The 24,417-nt window shown below is 37.3% G+C and overlaps 1 protein-coding gene across 1 annotated transcript in view; it reads right to left on the reverse strand.

The window, feature by feature from the left end:
- LOC150078459 (neuroglian-like) overlaps window positions 1-24,417 on the reverse strand; it is a 442,449-nt gene that overhangs the window by 142,047 nt on the left and 275,985 nt on the right. Inside the window, exon 11 of the mRNA XM_090385067.1 lies at window positions 8,726-8,857. Within this exon, the coding sequence (XP_090241193.1) occupies window positions 8,726-8,857 (132 nt within the window). The remainder of the gene's footprint in view (window positions 1-8,725; window positions 8,858-24,417) is intronic.

Below are 24,417 nucleotides of genomic sequence, written 5' to 3' on the forward strand. Positions count from 1 at the left end.
TGAAATCAAGTGTCATGGAACAGTGAAGCTAGTCCACATATATAAACCTAATTTAGCCATTGAAATTTCACTCTGATTTTTTTTATTATTATTTATTAAACAATTATTATAGAAAATCAATTAAATAGGGAGATTTACTATTAATAAACATGAAATTCCCAAATGAAATAAAAAAAATATCAAGAAAAAACAAATTTTTGGTTACAACGTATGCAATATAAGCAAACCATCAGGTGCATTCATACTCAAATGAACTGGCTAGTAATAATTTTACTTTTTAAAATAAAACTAAAATTTCTGTTTTTTAAACCGTTCAAAACAGTTTTTTGAAATGCTAATACAGTTGTGCCCCCCTATGTGCTAATTCAGTTACCCATGGTTAACCACGGGAAAAAAACTTAACACGTACTACTCGCATGTCCAATACGATGCTTCCCGTTATTTTTCATGATGTTGATTTTAAATGGAATAGTTTCCCTTTGTCACATATGGTTTGGTCACCAACGTTATAATGGTTCTTTAGAGATTTAACAGATGCACCGTTTTCAAACTTTTGAATAAGTTCAAGTTTTTGTTTAATCTGAAAACACAACTCTTGCGTTTGCCCATCATTTTCGTGATTTCTAAACAAAAAAAAAAAAGTTACTGTAAAAAAAAAAAAAAAAATTCCGACATCCTTGGCATAAATAACAAAACAAAATTTGTCCTTTTCAAGTGCGACGGAATACAACAATCGATGCGATGCACTAAAACAAACTAAACATTGTCTCTTTTTTTTTTTTTTTTTTGTTTTGAGAGGTAGGTGTGAAGACAGCAGGGGTTGAAAGATAATAGGTACACTAATCTCCCAATGATGACTTATAACACCGGTTCTTGTTGCTTATTTACAACTTGCAAAATATCTGTTTATACCTATCTAGTTATTACTTGAATTTTATGACTTCTGGTTGATTTGGTTTTCTTTTTTAAATTCGAGTCTTGAAGAGTCCTGGTTAATCCAATCCCGGTAAATCAAGAGTCTGCTGGACTTTATTATTACCATATTTAATGATGGTAATATGTCTTATTGTGTGTTTAATTTATCAATTAAACTTTATTATACACGTATGTATGTACAAGAAAATCACATTATATGTGGGGTCAGCAGGTGTTCGCTTATATCCGCAGTTTCAGCCATCCACGGTAGGCCATGGAACGTATCCCCTGCAGATACGGGGGGATCTTACTGTATACTAATTGGTTACTCCAATTACATGTTTGTACTCAAACATGTTATGTGAAACCAATGATATTTAAATAATTTAATAATCTAAACAGCAACCTCAAAATAACTTATACACTTGATGGGGTGAATTAAAAATAACAGAGAAAGAAACGGATATGGGAATTATGATATGGTTGGACATGAAGTTCTCAAAGCAGTGTCGGTATTGAGACCACACCTAATAAAAGACATAGGGCTTCTTGAAAGAGTCCAAAGATGGGCAACACGTTTGGTGAGATTTTCAAAAAATGAGCACCCACGTAAGGAAAGATTTGAATGTGTGAGCTGGAAAGCTTGGCAACCAGGCACCTTAGACAGGACCTCACTGAAGTCCATAAGACTCTGAGAGGGAATAGTAAAATGAATGAAGGCAAAATTTTCTGTGTTGTAAATGTTGTTGTTGTTGTTATTTGGTTTTTAGGAGCATTAGCAACTAAGGCCATATTGCTCCGGGATATGCGGTGGTCATTCCCTGACCTTTCCGCTTCCTCCATATTTGGTGGTGATGGGCTCGAACCCCGGTCTAATCAAGAAGCGTGTGCGACGCACTGCTGCTCCTTCCCACCTGGCTACGGAGGCGCCTATGTTGTAAATGATTCTAGAGCTAGAAACCATAAATTCAAATTAGAGGAAGAGATTTAGACTGGACTGTAGGTTTAGACTATATTTATACTGGATTGTTTTTTTTTTTTTAGCTGGCAATTTGTTAATAAGTGGAAATAAGTTACCTCAGTGGGTTGTTGAGGCTGATAGCTTAGGGAAATTCAAAGGACAGTTACTTACATGAGGGGAGAAACACACTGTTATTTTCTTTCTATATTTTATATATTTATTTATTTTTTTTAATTATTAATGTTTATTACTTTTTTTTTTGGACAGTGAAATAAGCCTCTGATTTACTGGTCATATCTCCAATGAAAACTTCCCAATTTGAAGTCCTATGGCCATTCTCCATTCACAGCCTCATATTTCATTTGGCATCACAAGTGTGCAGAATGGGATGAATTCTACAATTTCTATTTCACTTTTTCTTCATTGGACAACTATTATAAATCTTCTGATACTAGTATTTTTAGTGTCAGTGAAATTATACTTGTAGAGAGGAAATCCTTTTCTCCCCATTCCTCTCTAACTCTTGTTCTTTATCTCTACCATGTTTACAATAAAAGTGCTAAGATTGCACAAGAATACAGCATATTGCAAAAGACTTGCATCCAAATTGCTAGCTTCATTTCTGTCTACAATACAGTTTGCAACAGTTGAAAATACCTTATTAATAAATCAACTATTTCAAAATATCTAAGAGTAGGAAACTTGCTTTATATATCTAAATTGTAGTTGAGCCTTCTGATATTTTGCTGAAGATATTGGTTGCAACTTCTGCTATACATAATAGGCAGAATATGTGGTATATAGTCCACATCTAAAGATGAAGCTGACTTATTAGCACCTTACTTTCCCCTCTAATTCTTGCATCTCTTCTTACCACACCAAACAAATTATATTCTATGCATCCCTTTATTTTCCAAAAGAAAACATTAAAAAAATTCTAAATAATATCTTACTGAAAAGAAAAATCGAAGTCTTGAAAATCCAGATGTAGTCCAGAAGAGTAATGAACCAATCACTTACAAACTCTCCATACTGTACATCACAGATGTTTAGTTTTTGTTGGATGGATTTTCTACAGATATTTCCAGTGACATTGCTTTTCTCAATTAACATCTGTAATTCCACTTCTTTCTCTCAGAACAGCCTAAACACATGCATCAACTAGTTAACACCCATTTACTATTCAACTCCAAACTCCCCAACTAATTTTCATATTCTTCCTTTACCCAATCTGCCTAATGTTTGAAACAGCCTACCTTTGTATGTGATGTCCTGAAAATTACATTTCACAGAAATTCACATCCAATATCAACAAATATCTTCTGTATTCTCAATCTTCAAACAATACACAGTACTTGAATACTAAAGGTTCTAATACCCTATGTGCGTAAGATCACCATAAAAAGCAAAACACATACAAAGAACTGATTTTTTTTTTATTGTGCATTGTGCTGAGTATCAACTATGTTCTACGTCCAATATATTGGGACATTTAATATAAATAAATATTTATTGTAACACATTAGCAACAATTTAGTAATTCAATATGGATAAATTGAATATGAAAATCTTATTTGGAACTGCTGATGTGGCATGTTTCATTATACATTACATAATAATCTCTACTGGAATTAAGTGTCTACAGAATTACAATTATTGCAATTTTTTTTAAAATTATTATTATTATTTTTTTGTTCTCTTTTGAAGTACTGGTCAAGTCATCCAATGCAGACATTGTAGGGTTATCACAGACATAGTGTCACTCATATATATATATAAGGGATTCTGAATTTGAATATGGGAAGTACAATGTATACAGAAAGGACACATTCAAAATACTGATTAAGCAAATCCACCACCCAAGCTGTAGCTTATGTGGTTTACGACTCATCTCAATTCTAACTTTAGCCATGTTTAAAACATTTTAACAACTAAAAGAAATTTCAAAATTTTAACACAACTCAATTTTCAGAGAATGATCATGCCACTTGGCCCTGGTCAAGAGGAATTAGACCGGACAACCATTGCATATCCTGCCCATCTCAATGGACTAGGTTTCCATCCCTGCTACTGGGAGGCAAGCTCTACTATCTAACTTCAACTGCCCTCTACTTTTAAATATAGAAACGACAAAATTGTTAAAGTAAGTAAATTTGAACCTTTCCACAAACATGCTCCAGAGGAACTGTTGTTCCAATCCTCCTAAAGATAATTCTAATTGACTCTTAATGTCAACATAGTTGTTACACTGAAACATTATATGAACCAATGTCTCCTCTTCTCCACAAGTACAATTTTCACTATCTACAAGGCCTAGGTGGAAAAGCCTCTTTGCCAACCCATGGACTGTTATTAGAAAGGCTGCATTTAGCCCAAACTGCTGCCAGGGTTTCTTTCTCACCTCCAAGAAGTCCACTCAGGGTAAGAACATGTATGTCACTCGCCACTTCTCAGAGATCTCTCATCTCCTTTGCCAGACCTGTACCAATTAGCTCAAAATTCTTTTCTTCTCTTCCTTGACATCCTGTCTTGTATACAGCCTTTCTTGATCTGGACATAAACTTGTGTTCAAAATTGACCTTCTCAAATTATTTTTAGTGCAATACAATAGTGCTGATAAAATGATTTGCAGATTTTCTGGTAATCTTCCAGAGAGCACTTGTAATGCCTCTGTCAAAACTGTACGGCACACTTTAATGGATAAGAGAGCAAATCTTTGATCTTGCATAAAATATTTTTTATGCAAGACATTCTGTGAAGCCAAGCTATAGAGGCATAGGAAATGATGGGGACAAACAGACAATCATATAGTAAATTCAATGCTCGGTCCTTTATACTCCAATCAACCCTTATCACTCGCTTAAGCTTGGCATATAGTGTCTGAATTTTTCCATTCGCAGCCTATACTCACACCTAATACATGCCAACAGCTTTATATCTTATGGACATTCCTAATGCCCTCACTAATGGAGGCCTATTCATACTTAAGTGCCCCCTTAGCAACATTTGCAAATTCTCTGAAATTTGTAATCCATGTACTTTAGCCCATTCAAGAAAATCTCCTAGTAGTTGTGCAGGACAGTCTTCTATCTGTGATCATGCATTGCATAAACTAATATTAGCACGTCATTGGCATATGCCATCATATCAGCTCCAACATAATTTTGTTTCAAAAACTCATGTAGTGTCTTGCATCAAGCATGAGGAACAATCACAGAGCCCCGACGACAACTTCTAACTACATTTCTCATAATTTCTGTTTATGCTGTTCTAACAATAACTTTCCTCGCACAAAAATACTACTTAAAAACAGAAAACATTATTTGAGCATTCAGTAATCCTTATTCTGGATAGGATCCCCTCCCACCATAGTATGTCCAATGCACCATGAAAGTCAATGAATATACCTAGAACATACCACCCCTCATACTCTTGCATATAATTAACCATCTGGTAAATAGCATCCTCTATGGACTTCCCTTTCTTATAAGCAAACTGGCTATCAGAGGACATGTGTTTCTCTATATACATAATTATTACTCTGTTAATGCATAGTCATTTATGTCTTTGCCATTACTGACATTAAAGCAATTGTATGGTATGCTCCAGGCTCACTCGGGTTCTCGTCAGGACTTTTGATAATCAATCTCAATACGTGTAGTGCCATTCACCAAATCAGGGGAAAGGAAACCCATTTCAGACACTTATTATACATTTGTATTAGTACATCAGATCTTAACTGAAAAGTCTTCTTCATTACCTTAACCTCTATTAAGTGAAGGCCTGGCAATTGGTCATCCTTTGCAAGTGCAATCGCATCTGAGACCTCATTATATGAGAATGATTGCTCTTCGTGCAGGGACTGATATGAAGCATTACCTCTGACAATGCTTGGCTGCACTTCATTTGTAAATTTGGAAAGAGCCCACTCAGGAACATGTCTGTAGATTCGTGCCAGTTTAATGCTTGAACATTTCTGTTACTCACAGTATAACAAACTTTATTAAAACTAACTTTATCAGTCAATAACTTAAAAATAGAACACTATGGGTCTCTTGATCCTTTTTCTTTAATATATTGCCTCCATGAGGCTTCCTTTGCCAAAAAAATGGCTCTAACGTACTCTTTGCATAATCTCCTATACTCTAAACTATATACATCTCTCATTATTACGCCACCGACATGACAATAAAACTGAATTGTTTCCTGACAGTCCTCAATTCATGCCTCTGTAAATTTAAACCATTACTCCACCAATTTACAGGTCTTCTCCTAAATTTCTTCCCTCACATACTACCCCTAGAGGCAGTGTACAAAATACTTTGCACTTTTTCTACATGTTGAACAACACTCAAAGTACCCCAGTTCACGTCATCAACCTTGGCACAAAAGGCCAAGTCGAATCTAGCCGAATTTACAGTCTGCACTGCAAATTGCTCCAACTCTTTATCCTCTCGAATAACATCACAATGCATTTCAAAAGAATTGCATTGTGATACAGAAAGGACAGACAGACAGACAGGACAGAAGAGAGAGTGTTATGCTCTTAGTTAAGAAACACATAAAATCAAAGGTAGAGTATCCAGTAGACATGGGTGGGCAGTGCAATATTGAGTCATTATGATATAAGCATTAGGAAAACAAAAATGAGAGCAGGAGTGTGATATAGGCCTAATGATTGTAATTAACAACTATAAAGACATAGGGTGGGCAAGTAAATCACAATCTTTTATAATGGGGGAACTTGAACTTTCCAGATATTGACTGGATCCTGTGGGCTGGTCATTCACACAATTAGCAAGAGTTTTGTGGATTTACTGGATAATTATTTTCTACACTAGCATGTAAAAGGGCAACAAGTGAAATCAATACTCTTCATCTGATTATCAGCATCAATTCTTCATGCAATAAAATCTGCAGATAAAAGACCCACTAGGTGGCAGTGATCACAACGTACTGATGTGGGATTTCACTTTAATACTATTATGGAAGACTAATGTACAAACTGGAGCAGTATGGCATTAAGGGCAATTGCTACAATTGATGAAAGGATGGTTGGGTGGGAGAAGACAGAGAATGGTAATCAATGAACACTGCTCTTCACAAGCTAATGTTATTAGTGGAGTTTCTCTGGGTTTGGTTGGGCCCATTGTTGTTTTGTATATTTATCAAGGATATTGATGAAGCTATATCAGGCTTAATGTCCAAGTTTTCAGATGATACAAAGGTTGGCAGGGTTGTTAATGACAGTAATGACAGCATGGTACTGGAACAGGATCTAGAAAAGTTATGCAGACGGGCTGAGAAGTGGTAACTGAAGTTTAACATTGACAAATGCAAAGAACTGCATATGTGTAGAAGTAACCCCAGAGAAATGTACCAACTGTGTGGTACTACACTCAGGATGGTAGAGAATGAAAAAGTCCTGGGGGTAATTGTGTCAGATATGAAGTTTTCTGAGCAGTGCAGACAGGCTACCAGAGCAGGTCACGGGGTCAATGATATATAGGAATTTTGCTAGTAGCGATAAGGAGGCAATTATTCCTTTGTATAAGGTAATGGTCAGGCCATGCTTTGAGTACTGCATACAGGTCTGGAAGCCTCATTTTAGGAAGGATGTAGAGTTGTTAGAACGAGTACAGAGAAGGGCAACAACTGATTGAGGTGTATAAAGCCTTGAATAGGTTGAGCAGGCTCAATGCTGATGGGATTCTTCCTCTTGCTCAGATTACAAACCTGAGGGGACATAAATTCAAAGTGAGGAAAAATAGTTGTAGAATAGATGTACAGAAATTTGTCTTTAGCCAATGACTAGTTGATTGCTGGAACAAACTTCCATCTGTCGTTGTGGAAGATGATAACTTAAATAAATTCAAGGAAGAACTGGACAAACTTTTAGAGTGAATGGATGTGTGAAATGGGATTTTTTTTTTTTTTTTTTTTTTTTTTTTTAAGCTTGTGCTGTATAAGCTTGCTTTCTTGCATCACATGCCTCTACTAATGAATACGGTGCTGTTTCTTGTATTCTATCTATCTATCTTGTGAACTCCTCTGACCGTTTGGTCGTCCTGGAGTATAAACAGAAAATTTATTTATTTATTAATGCTAACCTAAATAGGGATTTCATCGCACACATGGAATTTGTCATTCTTGTTTGTTTTTATATTAAATTATTGTGGACAAATATAAATTAGATAATTAAATATTTTATCTACACAATTTTATGCCTATATTACTGTTTGGTTGATTAAAAAATAAATAAATAAATAAAGAGTTAATGAACTCAGGCCAAGATTCCCACTACATCCTCTGAATATAAGCTTTAACTACAATTGAATAATTTCATTTGTGAAATTAAATTTAGTATTGAATATTAGGCTCATCATGACTGATAGTTTTTTTATGTGCTTTCTCTTTTATACATGGCATTATTTAATCTTGGAGAAAGAGGCAGCAATCTGAACAGCAAAACAGCAAGTATCCTGTGAATGAAAAAATTAAAAAAAAAAAACTGAAAAAATCATTATTACATAAATGCATGACAAAACCATATTCTTTTTCATGACTTGTGGATTAAAGGTAGGCTATTATAAATTGCATTTTTAGAAAATGAATTACTTATCCTGTTATAAGTTTTAACTTCAATAATAAAAGTTTGCCTGGGGTTGCTATAACCTTACATATATTAGTGAGCACACCAGTAATTAGTTAAGATTAAGAGCATCATTTTGTTTTCACTACATCTAATATTTATGTTATTTTAGTCATATTAATCAATTAATCTCTTTCTCAGCACTAAACAGTTTGTAAGTTCTCAGTAACATACTTTTGATATACTAGAATGTTTACCTTGAAGAGGTATTCCATTAATATACCACAAAATCTGTGGAGCAGGCTCTCCTCCAGCAACACATTCAAAAGTCACTGTTTCATCTTCTGCAGCGTTTGTGTTATTAGGAGCATTAATCCAAAATGGTGCAGCTAAGAAAATACAAGTTAGAAAATTAATTATATTTCATGTATTTAATTAACCCCTTAAAATAATTAATTAACCCCCAAATAGAAAAGTGAGCTTGGCAATAATTTAACTCTTTTTTCAGCATATTCATTAGTCATGCACTTTGTGCACGATTGATGAATATGCTGAAGCAAGGTCAGCTTTTTATCAAATATGAGGTCCAAGAATTTTGTCTCTATATAAGGATTACACTTGCAACAAAAATGTATGCAAATGGTCTTCTGTGGCAAGAACTAGAAGTCATCAACCATTGCCCAGCAGTTAAGATAATCAGTCGCATGTTGCAGTTGAATTTCAATGACCTGGAAAATATGTAGAAGTCATTAATATACAGGACACTGTTTACAGTTGGATGAAGTTGTACAGCAATGGAATTCACTTTCATGTCAAAAAGTACAATGCTTAAAACTGATGCTTGGAGCACTCCCTTCTCTTGACAAATGACTAAAGGGATAAAAAGTTTTTAATAAAAACAGGGTCATGAACTCTAAGATCAAGGCTATAAAGGTCTTTTGAAGTACCAAATCTCCAAGTTGTGTCACAATACTTTGTTTTGTCATCCAAGATATGGAAAGCATCTTGGATGACAAAACACTTCCAAATTTCTTTTCAAGATGTGATAAACATCTTGAACAGGTGTTTCCAACCTAATCAAATGGTCATCTCTTTCTTTGGAAGCTTCACTGAATGTTGGAAATAAGGCCACTTGCTTCTAAATACAACATAAGACAAGCATTTACTATTTTTTACCAGAATTGTGCACTATTGTCCTATAGCTCTGACAGTTAGTCAGAGCAACAGAGCGTTAGTTGAATTTTAGAATCTTTGCCTAGCTTAGCAAAGGCAAGGATAGTTGCTTTGTACTAGAATCTGGAAACTGCTCTTCAAGAAAGATTCTGTTATACAGAGTGATTCATAAATGTGTTACCATTCCCATAAGAGTGGTAACTGTGTTACCACTCTTACTGGAATGTTTGTTTCAGCTTGTTGCTTTTAGTAAAAAAAAAAAAAAAAAGCTTACATTAGAACGATGTCAAAGTTTTTTTTAAATTCTGTGTGCAATAAAGTAAAAATAAGTATACACAAAAAAATAAAAAATAAAAGAATTATAGCTTATAGCATTTTGTATTTATATTTTTAACAATTACAGTGGTAACACACTTATGGATCATCCTGTATAAAAAGAGCAATAATCCATATATTTTGGTTGAAGTTATTTCATAAAAATGTCACAATAAGAGTTAGAGATGTATTTAACTGCATATAGTAAATGGCCCATTATATGGATAAAAATGCTCTGATGTGAAGTTATATGTTTGTTTTTCATTTTTCTCTTTCAGAATCAGCAACTCTGGGATGTAAGATAATGCTGCAGAGATGTTATAAAATGTTTTCACAAGGGCACTGGCTATTGCAGTTAAGAGCATTGGCTATAGCAGTTGAATCTACAATAGTGAATCTATTATATTCCATGATTGATGAAGGGGTGCAATGTGTATTTTCACTTTATTTTCCCGATTTTGCCCTAGAATGTGTTAGGGCTGGTAAATTGGGCAATAGAGGATGTAAAATGGATCCATGATTTACTTTGGCTCTATCAGCAAATATAACGTGCATATTTAAAGAATACAAGATTATATGATAGAATATCTTTAGAATATTCCCCAACCTTTGTTTTGAGCCATTTTTTGCTATTGTGTAATTGGGAAATGGTGGAACTGATGTAAATGTTTTTGGAACCATAATAACAGGTGCATGGACAATATTTTCTGTGACATACATCACTGCATCATTCATAGGCTTATGACTGACTGTAGTGAGGTCAAACGCTGACAGATGTTGGAAGGCATTCCAGTCAACTGATGAATCCTTCACCAAAATAATGTAAAGGGAAGACATGGTCTCCCATTAAATAGCAAAGCCATCACAGGTAAGAAAGTGATTGCTTCCGTAGGGATTCTCCTTCACATCCCACATGAAGGGAGGAAAGAAGGAACAGACAAAAGATCAATAGCAGAAAAAATATGGGTAGGCATATGGAAACAGGCGTTACTTCCCACATTTAGAAGGGAGAGGAATCATCAGTGAGCATGTGCTCTATGATACATCCCTCTCCATTTATGCCAGCACTATCTCACAGGGAGTCATATCCATTGAAATCACCAAGAAGTGACATGGGCATATCAGAAGGTCACTGCATAATGAAATTATCAAGGTCTGTTTGTCTGTCCCAGGTTACAAATAGATGGAGTGCACTGTTAGTAAAAACCTATTTTTCTGTGAGTAGCATAGGCTGAAATGGGGACTGGTTGCACATCTGGGTCAGGTTAGCAAATCCTCCATAGGCATGTCCATTCCCAAATCTACCATTACAGTTGATAGTAATGTTGCACAAAGAGATTTTAATTTGCCTTTAGGGGTATATTTTCTGCATGCAAAAGCAAACTGGCTAGATCTTCTGCAGGAGAGTCTTGATGTCATCACTATTTTGCCAGAATTCATGGCAATTCCACTGAAGGAATTTAGCTATTGTTTGGGTTTAGTGGACCCATTGGTTGGCTTCCAACACATTGAGGGGTTACTTTTCTCAGAATTGGATCTTACTTTTTTGAGGAAGAATGGATGCTACTGAACTGTGTCCCTTTCTTCTTCTGCAAAGAGCTCAAAGACTGAGTCCTCAGGTACATTGACATCCAATATTTCCTGTACTATGCTTGGTGTTTGAACTTTCTGTGATTTTTCTTTATCACTGGATTTTGATAGTGAGAGATGGAATATTAGAATATATACTGATATTGGAGTGGCAAATGACTGGGTTTTCTGTGCAGGATTTTGGGAACTCAGTGAATAGCAGGCAATGGGAATGAATGATTACTTTGGTGTAACAATAATTTTAATCTGTGTCCTGATGGAAAACTTTCCTTTAGCCATTTTGAGCATATGTAGGGTTATTGCTATTTTCTCCTTTCCACCACTGGCCAGCTCAATGGTATGACATTCTCCTTGGCAGTTAACATATATCAGTTTTTGAGCTAAACAGAAATGTTCACTTGTGTATATATAAGTATGACTGGTGTATAAGATGGGCTGAGTACATGTGGAGTGTATAATGTTCTGGCAGGCACCCCAAATCGGACTGCAGTGGTTATATATAATAAATATATAATATTTATTAATATTTATATAATAAATGGCCTGCCATTTATTATATATATTTTTGAATTAATGGAATTTCTAATGTAAATTTAGAAAATACTGTGCATTGCTATGACAAATATCAATCCACATATCAATTTACTGATAAAAATAAACAATATCAAATCTCTCATTAAATACTATAAAAATACAAATTTTATTTGTATTTTGTTACTATAATTGTATTTTTGCAATTTCGTCTTGAATTTGTATTTAAATTTTCTTATTAATAAAATTAATTATTAGATGTATGTGTATGTATAAATATTACAATAACATAAAACTGTTTATGAAAATTTTCATTATACACCATTTCAATAATTCTAAAAATGATGGAAAGCTAAAAAAAATTATTTATTCAGCCCGCATGTAGCTCACAGACATTTTGTTTGGCCTGGCATTTCATTTATAAAGGTTGCCCACCCCTGAGTTAGATTGCACTATATACACATCTGTATATATTGGAATATAGTCAAATTCTTGCTTGTAGACCATTGCATCTCTATCATTCAAGAGGTCTGATGGGGTAATGGTGTGATGTGTCCTATAAACAACTTTAAAGGATTGTTTGCATTCATTTGAATATGTAGGACAGTATTAATATTATTATCCGTTTATTTCACAAAAGGAAACCACCCCAGGATGGCAAAGTGCCAGGAGGGTGCTAATTATGAGATACTACGGGCATGAGATACTATGCAGGGCATGAGATACTATGCAGGGTATGAGATACTAAGGGCAATCAGTTACATATACTGAGCACGTAGTCTCATCCTGAAAAAATTATTATGCAATTATACATTTAAAAGTCAGTAATTTCATATTTAAATTATATATTTACACAATTGCAAAAGAGGGCATGTTTCCAGTCAATAGCTTACAAATTATTTTTTTTCTTAAAGAAGAAAGTTTCGCTTATGATGCATTAAACACAATTCTTTTACTCACAACTCTTTGGTATGTTGTCGCATTACAGCTGATTCATATTTTGGTAAGTCTATAAGAATTCTGGAAGATCTCTTTCTGGTATGTTGCATCCTCACAGAGTTTTTCCTGCATCTATCTGCAGAGATTAAAATATTTTTACTGTATTTGGTGGGAAGAATCTTCATAGGCTACTAAGATTGTTGAGGATTGGATGAAGTGGCAGATTTATCCCTCTGCAATGTGTAGCTTTGGCACGTGGTTTAGCTAGAATACTATTAAGGGCTGTCACGTCCAATCTGCCTGTGAGCATTTGTGTGAGAATGTGTATATTCCTGTTGATTGTCCACTGCATCCAGGGTGTGATGCTGAGATTTGAGTAGAGAATGGACCTTGAGATAGTAAAAGGGTGGCCAGAAACTCTGTTAAGCCATCTCAAGAGCCAGTACCCGATCCCAAGGATAGACTTATAATGTGAGTCAGAAGCTGAGGACCAAATTTGAGAGGCATACATCGGAATTGGAAGGCCATACTTTAAAATGTACTTGGTCCCTAGATGAGGGTCCCTAATTCCTACAAGTTCCTGTCTAGTAGCCCACAATGCAGTGTATATTTTTGACTTCATGTGAGCGAAGTGTTGAGCAAATGTGAGCCTGTCGTCCCACTTAAGACCCTGGTCCAGGAGAGAGTGCACTTTTGCCACACTAGATTCATTCACAAAGATTGAGATGGCATTTTTCTTCAGCTTGTTAGTTACAAGCATTTGGGCAGACTTCTGTAAATTAATAAAAAGTCCAATGCAGTCCAGGTAGCTCTCAAATTCTTGGATTTTTCTATTCGTCATCTGACAAATACTTTCTGCTGATTCGTAGTCTTGTCATATATATATATTGTAATGTCTGGATACTATCACAAGTCTGGAATTGTGGTGGTTCTCCAACCAGAGGAACAACATACCAACATAACCCACACTACACTATGTAGACTACACAATAACTCACACCATCTCTGGCCTTTACAGAGTTTGTACTGCAACACAGAGTACACTAGATGGAGTTGGGGGGAATCGCAGTGCCGCAAGACAGTAAACACTATGTCCTCTGCACACATGAGAGTGAAAATTGAAAGTAATGGGTGATATAAATACACAAGCTAGGAGCTTAAGATGAGACCACTAACCAGGAATGGAAGGACTCTGGAAGTTGAGAGTAAGCCCACAAACCTGTGTGTATATTGTGTATATTAATGGAAGATTGTAAATGATTAATCTGCTCATGTGTATATCAGTGAATGCATGTTGGTTATTTTACAAGATTGAGTGTATATTGTACACAAAAGGTGATATGCAACAATGAAAATGTAAGTATGCAAGCTGAATGATTGTGTGCTTGGACTCCATAAGTGCATGTGGCAGGATTTGCTGCTAGCCTGGGTGGCTTTGCTCAGACAGGCATGTGTGAATATGAGTAAGAGTACAAATAAGAGTATGATTTAGGATTGTGTGCATACTGAACGTTTGTAAATAACTGCTTGTAAATGAAAGAGTGGAAGTGTGTGATTGATATTGATAATTGACTGTATATGTAGCCAAATTGTTGGCATGTGGTGGATGTCCCTGTGCATGCATGAATGACTGGAGTAAGTGCAGATGGGAACATGAGAGTATGATTATGTATCTGTTCCTAACTTGCAGAAGTGAATAAAAAAGTGTGTGTGCTGTCTATATTCAGAGGGCTATGACAAGTGTTGTGTGCAAGATCTACAAATTCATCTGAGAGAAGGAATACTTGAGTGTATCCTTTTGACTGTTATGATTGTGCACTGTGATGAGAAATAATTTGTGGCTGTAAATTAGGTGTCACATATGTTGGTATGACTGAACTGTGGCTAGTAAATAAAAAAAAAAAAAATGTATGCGATTTTATATTCAGGGTGCTGCATGGGTGTACGAGTGGGCACTCGAGAGGAAGTATGTGCTATATGACCTGTCTGATTAGTGTGCAACCCAACATACATAAAAAAAAAAAATATGTACTTGTAAGCATGACAGCTATATGTTTCTGTTGTGGACAATACCTCGCCAAATTTGACTTGCAGCTAATAGGACCATTAGCTTAGTATTCCATTATTTGGAATACTGTGTCCAAATAAGGAGACCTCACCTGAAAAAAGGCATTGAGCTTCTTAAAAGTGTCCAAAGGCAGGCAACTCGAATGGTGGGATTGGCAGAAGGATGACTGTATGAGGTAAGACTGATTATGTCGGCTACAGAGCTTGGCAATCAAGCACCTCAGAGGTGACCTGATTGAGGTTTATAAGGCTCTGAGAGAGAATTTAGTAAAATGAATACGGGGTGGAATTCTCAGTGTTATAAAGAATTCCAGAACTAGGGGTCAAAAATTCAAATTGCAAGGGTTAGTTTAGATTAGATTGTAGGAAGTTTTCTTTTAGCTAGCAAGCGTTGATTGCTGGAGCAAGTTGCCCCCACAGGTAGTTGAGGCACAGTTTGAATAAATTTGAAGGTCAACTGGATAGTTACCAGTATGGGGAGGGAAACATATAATTTTTCTTTTCTTTTTTTTTTTTTTTTTTCCAGTGCAGCAAAAGTCTATGCACTATATACATACATTATTATTACTATAATATAAGTGGAGGTTGTTCAGACGAAATCTGAACAACAAGTTATCTCCATGTGGGATTGTTCTAATGGCATTCTTCTCTTTGCATAGAGACCTGCTCTTCTTGGTATAACTAGGTCCTGTAGAACAGTTGCCACTGATGCTTTGTGTGTATTAGCCGGCACGTTGCCGGCTAATCTGCAGGTAGCTTGGGCCCACCTAAGGTACTGCTTGAAGAGAGGGATTTGCGGACTGTTCTTCAGCATCTGGTCATGCCCTGGTTGGACAGGCAGATGATGCTTTTATCCCCTCCATTCATACTGTGAGCTGGAAAAGGTCTTGGCTCCAGTTTGGGCTGGCCATCTGGTTCTGTCCTGACTGGACATGGCTTGAGGTTGAGGCTACACCAGTTGGGCCTCATGCCCTAGGAATTGTGCTCTTGTGGAGAGCTGGAAACTGGTTTTCACATCGTGCTGACTTGCCCAAAATATACAAACCTCTGAGTGAGGGTGGGATGCTCATCCTCACATATCTCACGGTTGTGGAGCTTTGTTTTGTCTTTATGTTATTTGATAGATTTGTCAAATATGTTAAGAGTATGTATTCACGCGGATCTGTTAGGTAGATAGGGCGGCCTACCTCCTCATGGCGGGGACGGTTACTCGTGGTGAGGGTGGGACACTGTCCCTACTGCGATGCTAAATGGTTGTTCTATCTCTTTTGTTCTTTGAACTTTGAGGTTAACTTGTATTGAATGTTTTGTTATTCAGTTAATAATTTACATCTCTTAGATAAAGATTGAGATACAAGTCACTTCCGAGAATGGGTTGCATATGGGTGGAAGCCATATGCAACCAGTTCAAAGCATATGGATGAAGGCCCATTCAAATGACAAATGGTCTAATGGCATACGGAATATTAGGAAACACAATACCTTTTTTACTCTTTGCACTCTATCTCTCTACATTAACAAACAAAAGTAGCAGTCATCACAGTGGCTTGTAGGTTCCTGCCAAATCGTGCGAATTGTAAATGGTATAGCCTTCTTTTTACTATTTTACCACAATCTCGGTGCTTCAACACAGGTTCAGCAAACTTTATGTGGAGACCATTATTTATCTTGGTCACAGAGTTTCACGCCAAAATAAACACAACACACATTTTTACAAATTCTCTAATATCTTGTTTTTGTTTGAGGATTACATAACTTCCACAAAATATAAAAAAATGAGTTCAGACTGTTCAAACACATGAGGAGCACATGAAGTTATTCAAGGAGGGGAATGCCAGAAATTTATCAAACTCTAACAGAGAGCTAAGTGATTTTGTGATAACTAAGAGCAAAGTGGAGGAGAAATTATTGAAGTTAAGCATAAACAAGGCACCTGGGTGAATCGAATCTATCCAGTTATAATAAAGGAGGCAACAAGGGAAGTAAGCAAACTCTAGGCCATAATTATGAGAGCATCCTTAGAGTCAGTGGAGGTCCCCCATGGATTGGAGCTGTGCAAATGTATCCCCAATTCACAAAGGGGGTTCAAAGGGTGACACAAATAATTATAGACCTGTTAGTTTTACCTGGATTCGCTGGTAAAAGAGGTGATACAGAATTACCTAGACAAGACAGCAGCAATAATTCAGACTAAGCATGGGTTTGTTAAGGGGAAGTTTCATCTAAACAATTTGATTGGATACTACGATTTAGTCATAAAGGAACTGGATATAAAAAAATTTGATATCATATACCTGGATTTCAGGAAAGCTTTTGATACTGTTGAACATGGACGACTGCTGTACAAATTGGAGCGGTATGGCATTAAGGGCAAGTTACTGCAATGGATAAAGGGTTGGTTGAGTGGGAACATGATGGCAGAGAGTGGTAATAAATGGACACTGCTCTACGTGGACTAATTATTAGTGGAGTCTCCCAGGGTTCGGTGTTGGGCCCATTGTTGTTTTGTGTATTTATCAATGATATCGATGAAGGTATATCAGGCTTAATATCCAACTTTGCAGATGATACAAAGGTTGGCAGGGTTGTTAATGACAGTAAAGACAGTATGCTATTTCAACAGGATCTAGAAAAGTTAGGCAGATGGGCTGAGAAGTGGCAACTGAAGTTTAACATTGACAAATGCAAATTACTGCATATGGGTAGCAGTAACCCAGGAGAAACATACCAACTCTGTCTGCTCTCTCTCTCTGTTTTATGTCTGCCAGGGGCAAAGGTTGATGACGCTGTAGAGCAGATATCATCTTTTAAGGGCACAAAAGGTGATATAGTTGTACACGTTGGCACTAATGATATCAAGAGTAGGAGACCGGCAGAATTGCTTAACAAGTACAGGTCACTGTTGAAAAAAAGCCGTGAAATAGGGCTGAATTTGAAAGTGTCTGCAATTCTGCCCAGACACAATAGGAGGAAGTATATGATGAGAGCCTTGTCGATCAATTCAGCCCTGGAAAGATTGTGCAAGGCTCAAGGGGTAGAATTTTTTTCAGCCTGGACTGTACTTGTTAACAGGAGAGATTGCTTCTACAGGGATGGGATACACTTAAATAGAAAGGGTGCAAGAATATTTGCTGATGCTATCGAGGCAGTGTTAGGTGGGTCGGAAAACTGCTAGCTTGGGGGGAGACAAAGACGAATAGATTAACAGTAGCCACCGGCAGAGGTGAAAGAGATTCTTGCACTGCTTCTATTGGAATGAGCAGAAGCCTGAAAAACAAGATGCAGGATATTTCAGAGACTGCTGGGAGTCATTGCGGTACAAGTAAACACATGGGTAGTGTTAGGGTAGCTAAGAATAGAAATAGGTGCATGTATACTTGCGTGCACACCAATGCTAGGAGTTTAGTAAATAAATTTGATGAATTTGAGGTATTGCTCAAAACATCAAAGGCAGATATTGTTGGGATATCAGAGACGTGGTGTCACACAGATATAAGGAATGCAGAACTGGAATTTGGGGAGTACAACGTCTACAGAAAGGATAGACTGGATAGGAAGGGAGGAGGGGTTATGCTATTAGTTAAGAAATACATAAAATCCAAGGAAGTGAAGCCAGTGGACATCGCTGGACAGTGCAGTGTCGAGTCAGTTTGGTGTGACATAAGCATTGGGAAATCAAAATTGAGAGTAGGAGTGTGCTATAGGCCTAATGACTCTGATGAGTATAATAAGAAACAGTACAGGGAAATAGAGTGGGCCAGTAAATCAGAGAGTCTTATAATGGGAGATTTTAATTTCCCAGATATTGACTGGAATTTGGGGGCTGGTCACAAACACACTAGCAAGGCTTTTGTGGATTTATTGGATGATTGTTTTCTACATCAGCATGTTCGGGAGGCAACTAGAGGGAGGAATACTCTTGATTTGATTATCAGCAGTGATTCTTCATGCATTAAGAATCTGCAGATAAATGAACCACTAGGTGGCAGTGATCACAGTGTGCTGAAGTGGGATTTACTCAAAGAGGTAACTACCATTAGGGGTAAAGGGAAGGTTATTGCTTTCGTAAAGGCGACTATGATGGACTGAGACAGTGTTTGGGTTCTGTGCAGTGGGACCGACTGATGATGTTACCAACAGCAAATGCACAATGGGAAGCATTCAAAGAACTTATCTTGGAAGCTACTAGGCTTTACATACCAACTAAGAAATACTGTTCAAGGTTTTGGCCTAAATGGATGTCAGATGAACTGATGAGGCATATGGCAGAGAAGAAACATGCATGGGATACATACAAATTAACACATGACACAGAAGCCTATGATAGATACAAGTTGATCTGTAACCAAGTTACAAATGAGGTTAGGCAGGCGAAGGCAGATTACGAGAAATCTTTGGCAAGGGATGCAAAGAAAAACAGCAAAGAGTTCTTTACTTATGTAAACTCTAGAAGGAAGGGGATGAATCAGATTGGTCCACTTGATATCGATGGGTCAACTGTTGATGATCCTGCTCAGGTAGCTAACAAACTAAATGAATATTTTGCATCGACATTCACACATGAGGAGTTATTTAGCGAGGGGAAAGCCAGAGGTGTATTCAACTCTAGCAGTAAGCTAGAGAATCTTGTAATAACTGAGAGTAAAGTGGAGGAGAAATTGTTGAAGATAAACACAAGAAAGGCACCCGGGGTGGATGGGATCTATCCAGTTATATTAAAGGAGGCAGCAAAGGAAGTAAGCAAACCCTTAGCCATAATTATGAGAGATTCCTTGGACTCAGGGGAAGTACCCATGGACTGGAGATGTGCAAATGTCACCCCAATTCACAAAGGAGGATCAAAGGCTGACACAAGTAATTATAGACCTGTGAGTTTAACTTCTGCTCCAGGAAAATTAATGGAGGCACTAGTTAAAGAAGCACTGCAGGATCATTTAGACAAGACTTCAGCTATAGCTCGGACACAGCATGGTTTTGTTAAGGGGAAGTCATGCCTGACCAATTTGATTGGATACTATGATGCAGTCACAAAGGAACTGGATGCAGGGAATAACTTTGATATTATATACTTGGATCTTATAAAGGCTTTTGATACTGTTGCACATGGAAGACTGCTGCACAAATTGGAGCAGTGTGGCATTGGAGGCAAATTGCTGCTGTGGATAAAGGGGTGGCTGAGGGGGAGAAGACAGAGAGTGGTAATCAATGGACACTGCTCATCGTAGACTAATGTTATTAGTGGAGTCCCTCGGGGCTCAGTGTTGGGTCCATTATTGTTTTCTGTATTCATAAATGATATTGATGAGGGTATATCAAGCTTAATGTCGAAGTTTGCAGACGATACAAAGGTAGGCAGGGTTGTCAAGGACACTACTGACACTATGCTGCTGCAACAGGATCTGGAAAGGTTGAGCAGATGGGCTGAGAGGTGGCAAATGAAGTTTAACATTGACAAATGTAAAGTACTACACATGGGAAACAGCAACCCCAGAGCAACGTATCAACTCTGTGGTACTATACTGACAGTGGTAGAGAATGAAAGGGACCTGGGGGTGGTTGTGCAGGCAGATATGAAGTTCTCTGAGCAGTGCAGACGGGCTGCAAGAGTGGCTCATGGTGTATTGTCAATGATATATAGGAATTTTTCTAGCAGGGATAAGGAGGTGATTATTCCCTTGTATAAGGCAATGGTCAGGCCACACCTAGAGTACTGTATACAGGTCTGGAGGCCTCATTTCAAGAAGGATGTAGAGCTGCTGGAACGAGTACAGAGAAGGGCAACAAGATTAGTGAATGGAACAAAGGGGTGCTCTTACGTAGAAAGAGCTTAAGTTTTGCAAATTACAGTGTCTGGAGACTAGGCACCAGCGAGGTGATCTGATAGAGGTGTATAAGGCCTTGAATGGTTTGAGCATGCTCAATGCTGATGGGATTCTTCCTCTCGCTCAGAATAATCACCTGAGAGGGCATAAATTCAAATTGAGGAAAGACAGATGTAGGATAGACGTGCGGAAATTTGCCTTTAGCCAGCGGGTGGTTGGTTGGTGGAACAGACTTCCATCCCTTGTCGTGGAAGTTGATAGCCTAAATAAGTTTAAGGCTCAGCTGGACAGGTATTTTGAACGAACAGAGGGGTGAAGTGGAAGTGGTTTTTTTTTTTTTTTTTTTGGCTGATGCTGCATAAGCTTGCTTTCTTGCATCAAATGCCTCTACTAATGCTAACTCTGTGGTACTACACTCAGGGAGGTGGAGAATGAAAAGGACCAGGGGGTAGTTGTGCAGTCAGATATGAAGTTCTCTGATCAGTGCAAATGGGCTGCCGAGCAGGTCATGGAGTTTTTGTCAATGATATATAGGAATTTTTCTGGTAAAGACAAGGAGGTGATTATACCTTTGTATAAGGCAATAGTTAGGCCACGTCCTTGAGTACTGTATACAGGTCTGGAGGCCTCATTTGAAGAAGGATGTAGGGTTGCTAGAACGAGTACAGAGAAGAGCAACAAGGTTGGTGAGAGGAACAAAGACAAGGAGGTGATTATACCTTTGTATAAGGCAATAGTTAGGCCACGTCCTTGAGTACTGTATACAGGTCTGGAGGCCTCATTTGAGGAAGGATGTAGGGTTGCTAGAACGAGTACAGAGAAGAGCAACAAGGTTGGTGAGAGGAACAAAGGGGTGTGCTTATGAAGAAAGGCTTAAGTTCTGCAAGTTGCAGCATCTGGAGACTAGGCACCTGCGAGGTGATTTGATTGAGGCCTTGAATGGTTTGAGCAGGCTGAACGCTGACTGGATACTTCCACTTGTTCAGATTAAGAACCTGAGGGGGCATATATTCAAATTGAGGAAAGATAGTTGTAGAAAAGATGTGCAGAAATTTGCCTTTAGCCAGAGGGTAGTTGATTGCTGGAACAGATTGCCATCTGTTGGTGTGGAAGTTGATAGTTTAAATAAATTTAAGGCTGAACTAGACAAACATTTGGAGTGGCTGGATGGGTGAAATGGGAAGGTTTTTTTTTCCTTTTTTGGCTGATGCTGTATAAGCTTGCTTTCTTGCATCATATACCTCAACTAATGCTAATGCTACACTTGCATGAAGATGTTTTACTCACTTTTCAACACAAGTTTGACAAAATAACCTCAAAAATAAATGAACTCACACAGATAAACACCGCTACATAAAACTGTCAAGGTCAAGAAACAAATGATTCTGCTTACATATTTCCAGCATTATTCCTAACTTAATACTTTCAATAATACAACTCATAACATCAACTTAAGTGATTTGTAAAAAAACGGGTCATGATAAAAAAAAAAAAAAAAAGGAATAACATTTCATTTCTGAAATCAGAGTAAAAAACCCAATTAAAAACAGCTATTAGTATACAGACATCAAAAACCATACAGAGTAGTGACATTGTTAATATATTAATAATAAATAATAATTATTATTTGGACTCCCTACCCACCACAGAGAGCAAAGAGACATATACTACCTGGCAAGCAATAAATACTTGGGAGTGGAGTGCTACGGTCATCTCGGTACAATATCCATACCCACCAGTCTGAATCTTGCCCCTTGGACCAGCAGAGTAGGGATACTGCACTGCACAGTTGACCCTTGTAAATGAACCTATTAGTTGATTGATACTGAGCAAGCCATCTCAGGATCTCCCATCTTGTCAAGCTGTTTCAAATATGCTAAAGCAGAATGTTGAAGTCGGGCCTTCCAACCACCAAGATCCCTTTTATGAATTTCCACATGTTGCAGTACACGGCAGACCTGCCGAATTCCTATCATTTCTGCCTGGAACCATGGTTGTGAATACTGGATCCCAGTGATGCTAATCTGGTGGACCAGCTGCAACAGTGAGAGCCCCTTGCCATGTATGGGAGCCCACATCGAGGGGAGGGGATATTGAAGTGAGAGCTTGAAAACCACGGTCCTTCACTATGCTGATACTGCAGACAAGGAGCTTATCGTCCATCAGTACAATACTCAACCCAATAGGGTGGCATAGCTGATCAACAACATGCTGAAGGATGAGGATATCATTCATATGGATTGATCTGCCTGCTCCTGACCTGATCCCATTGAGCACATCTGGGATGTCCTATGAAAACATACTAAAATTTATTTGGACTATCCAGTGACACAAAACAGCACCTACACAATAGTTTGTTGTTGTTTGTTATTTGGTTTTTAGGAGCATTAGCAACTAAGGCCATATTTCTCCGGGAATATGCGGTGGTCATTCCCTTGACCTTTCCGCATCCTCCGTATTTGGTGTGATGGGCTCGAACCCCGGTCTAATCACCTACACAATAGTGAAGAGCCTGCCAGCAGCAACTTGTTGATACCTTGATTTTATTGATGCACTGTAGGTGCAAAATATGCAACTGTAAGTTGCTGGGGCCATACACCCCTACTAAAGTTGTTGTCCGTGCCAATGTCATTTGCAATGTTGCTGAAACTGTTCCTACATGCTTATAATACTTTGCTTCTAGATGTGTCATGTTCTAATAAGGGCTGCAATTACATTGACACTTGAGCTGCTTTAAATGTTTTTGACATTCACAGATTGGAACTCATCTTCAACTACATAATAAGGTGTGTATGTCATCTTATAATGAATATTTCTTCTGTTCTGTTTTAAATCACATTTTTGCGCACACACTGTGATTTCCTAGTTGCTTTTACCAGTATAAACTGCTCAATTTCTTCAAATTTTAATTATTAAAGTTTAATTTTTAAACTGGATACATGAAGTATCTAGAAAGGAATGTATCTCTTGAAATGAGTGTAAAGAAGAGCAACCAGATAAAACAAGAAAAAAAAAAAAGTGTATTCTTGCCAAGAAAGACTTCAGTTCTGTGAATTATAGCACTTGAAAACTAGGCATCTGCAAGGAGCCCTGACTGAAGTGTTTCAGGCTTTAAATGGATTGAATAAACCAAATGCTGATCACATCCTTACTCGACACATGCATAAGAGGATATATATTTAAAATGAAAAAGAAGGCCATAGGATAGATGCAAAAAAAATTTGCTTTCAGCTAGTTCTTTTGTTCCAACAATCAGTTGAAACAAAAGAACTCTAGTTGATTGTTGGAATAAATGTACATCTAGTATTGTAGAAGCTGTAATCTAAATAAATTTTCATGGGTTTTATTGAGTTTCATGGATTTTTCAAAAAGCCCATGAAGATCTATAGACAAATACACTTATATTTATAGGAGTTACAAACACTAGTGCCATGATAATAATAATTTGGATTTGTCATTTTTCCATTTGCTACTGACTACCTCACACTACAAAATCATATGCTAGTATGCAA

The sequence above is a fragment of the Mastigoproctus giganteus genome, chromosome 11 (assembly GCF_048544385.1).
Source record: "Mastigoproctus giganteus isolate SK-2022 chromosome 11, ASM4854438v1, whole genome shotgun sequence".
NCBI classification, from domain to species: domain Eukaryota; kingdom Metazoa; phylum Arthropoda; class Arachnida; order Uropygi; family Thelyphonidae; genus Mastigoproctus; species Mastigoproctus giganteus.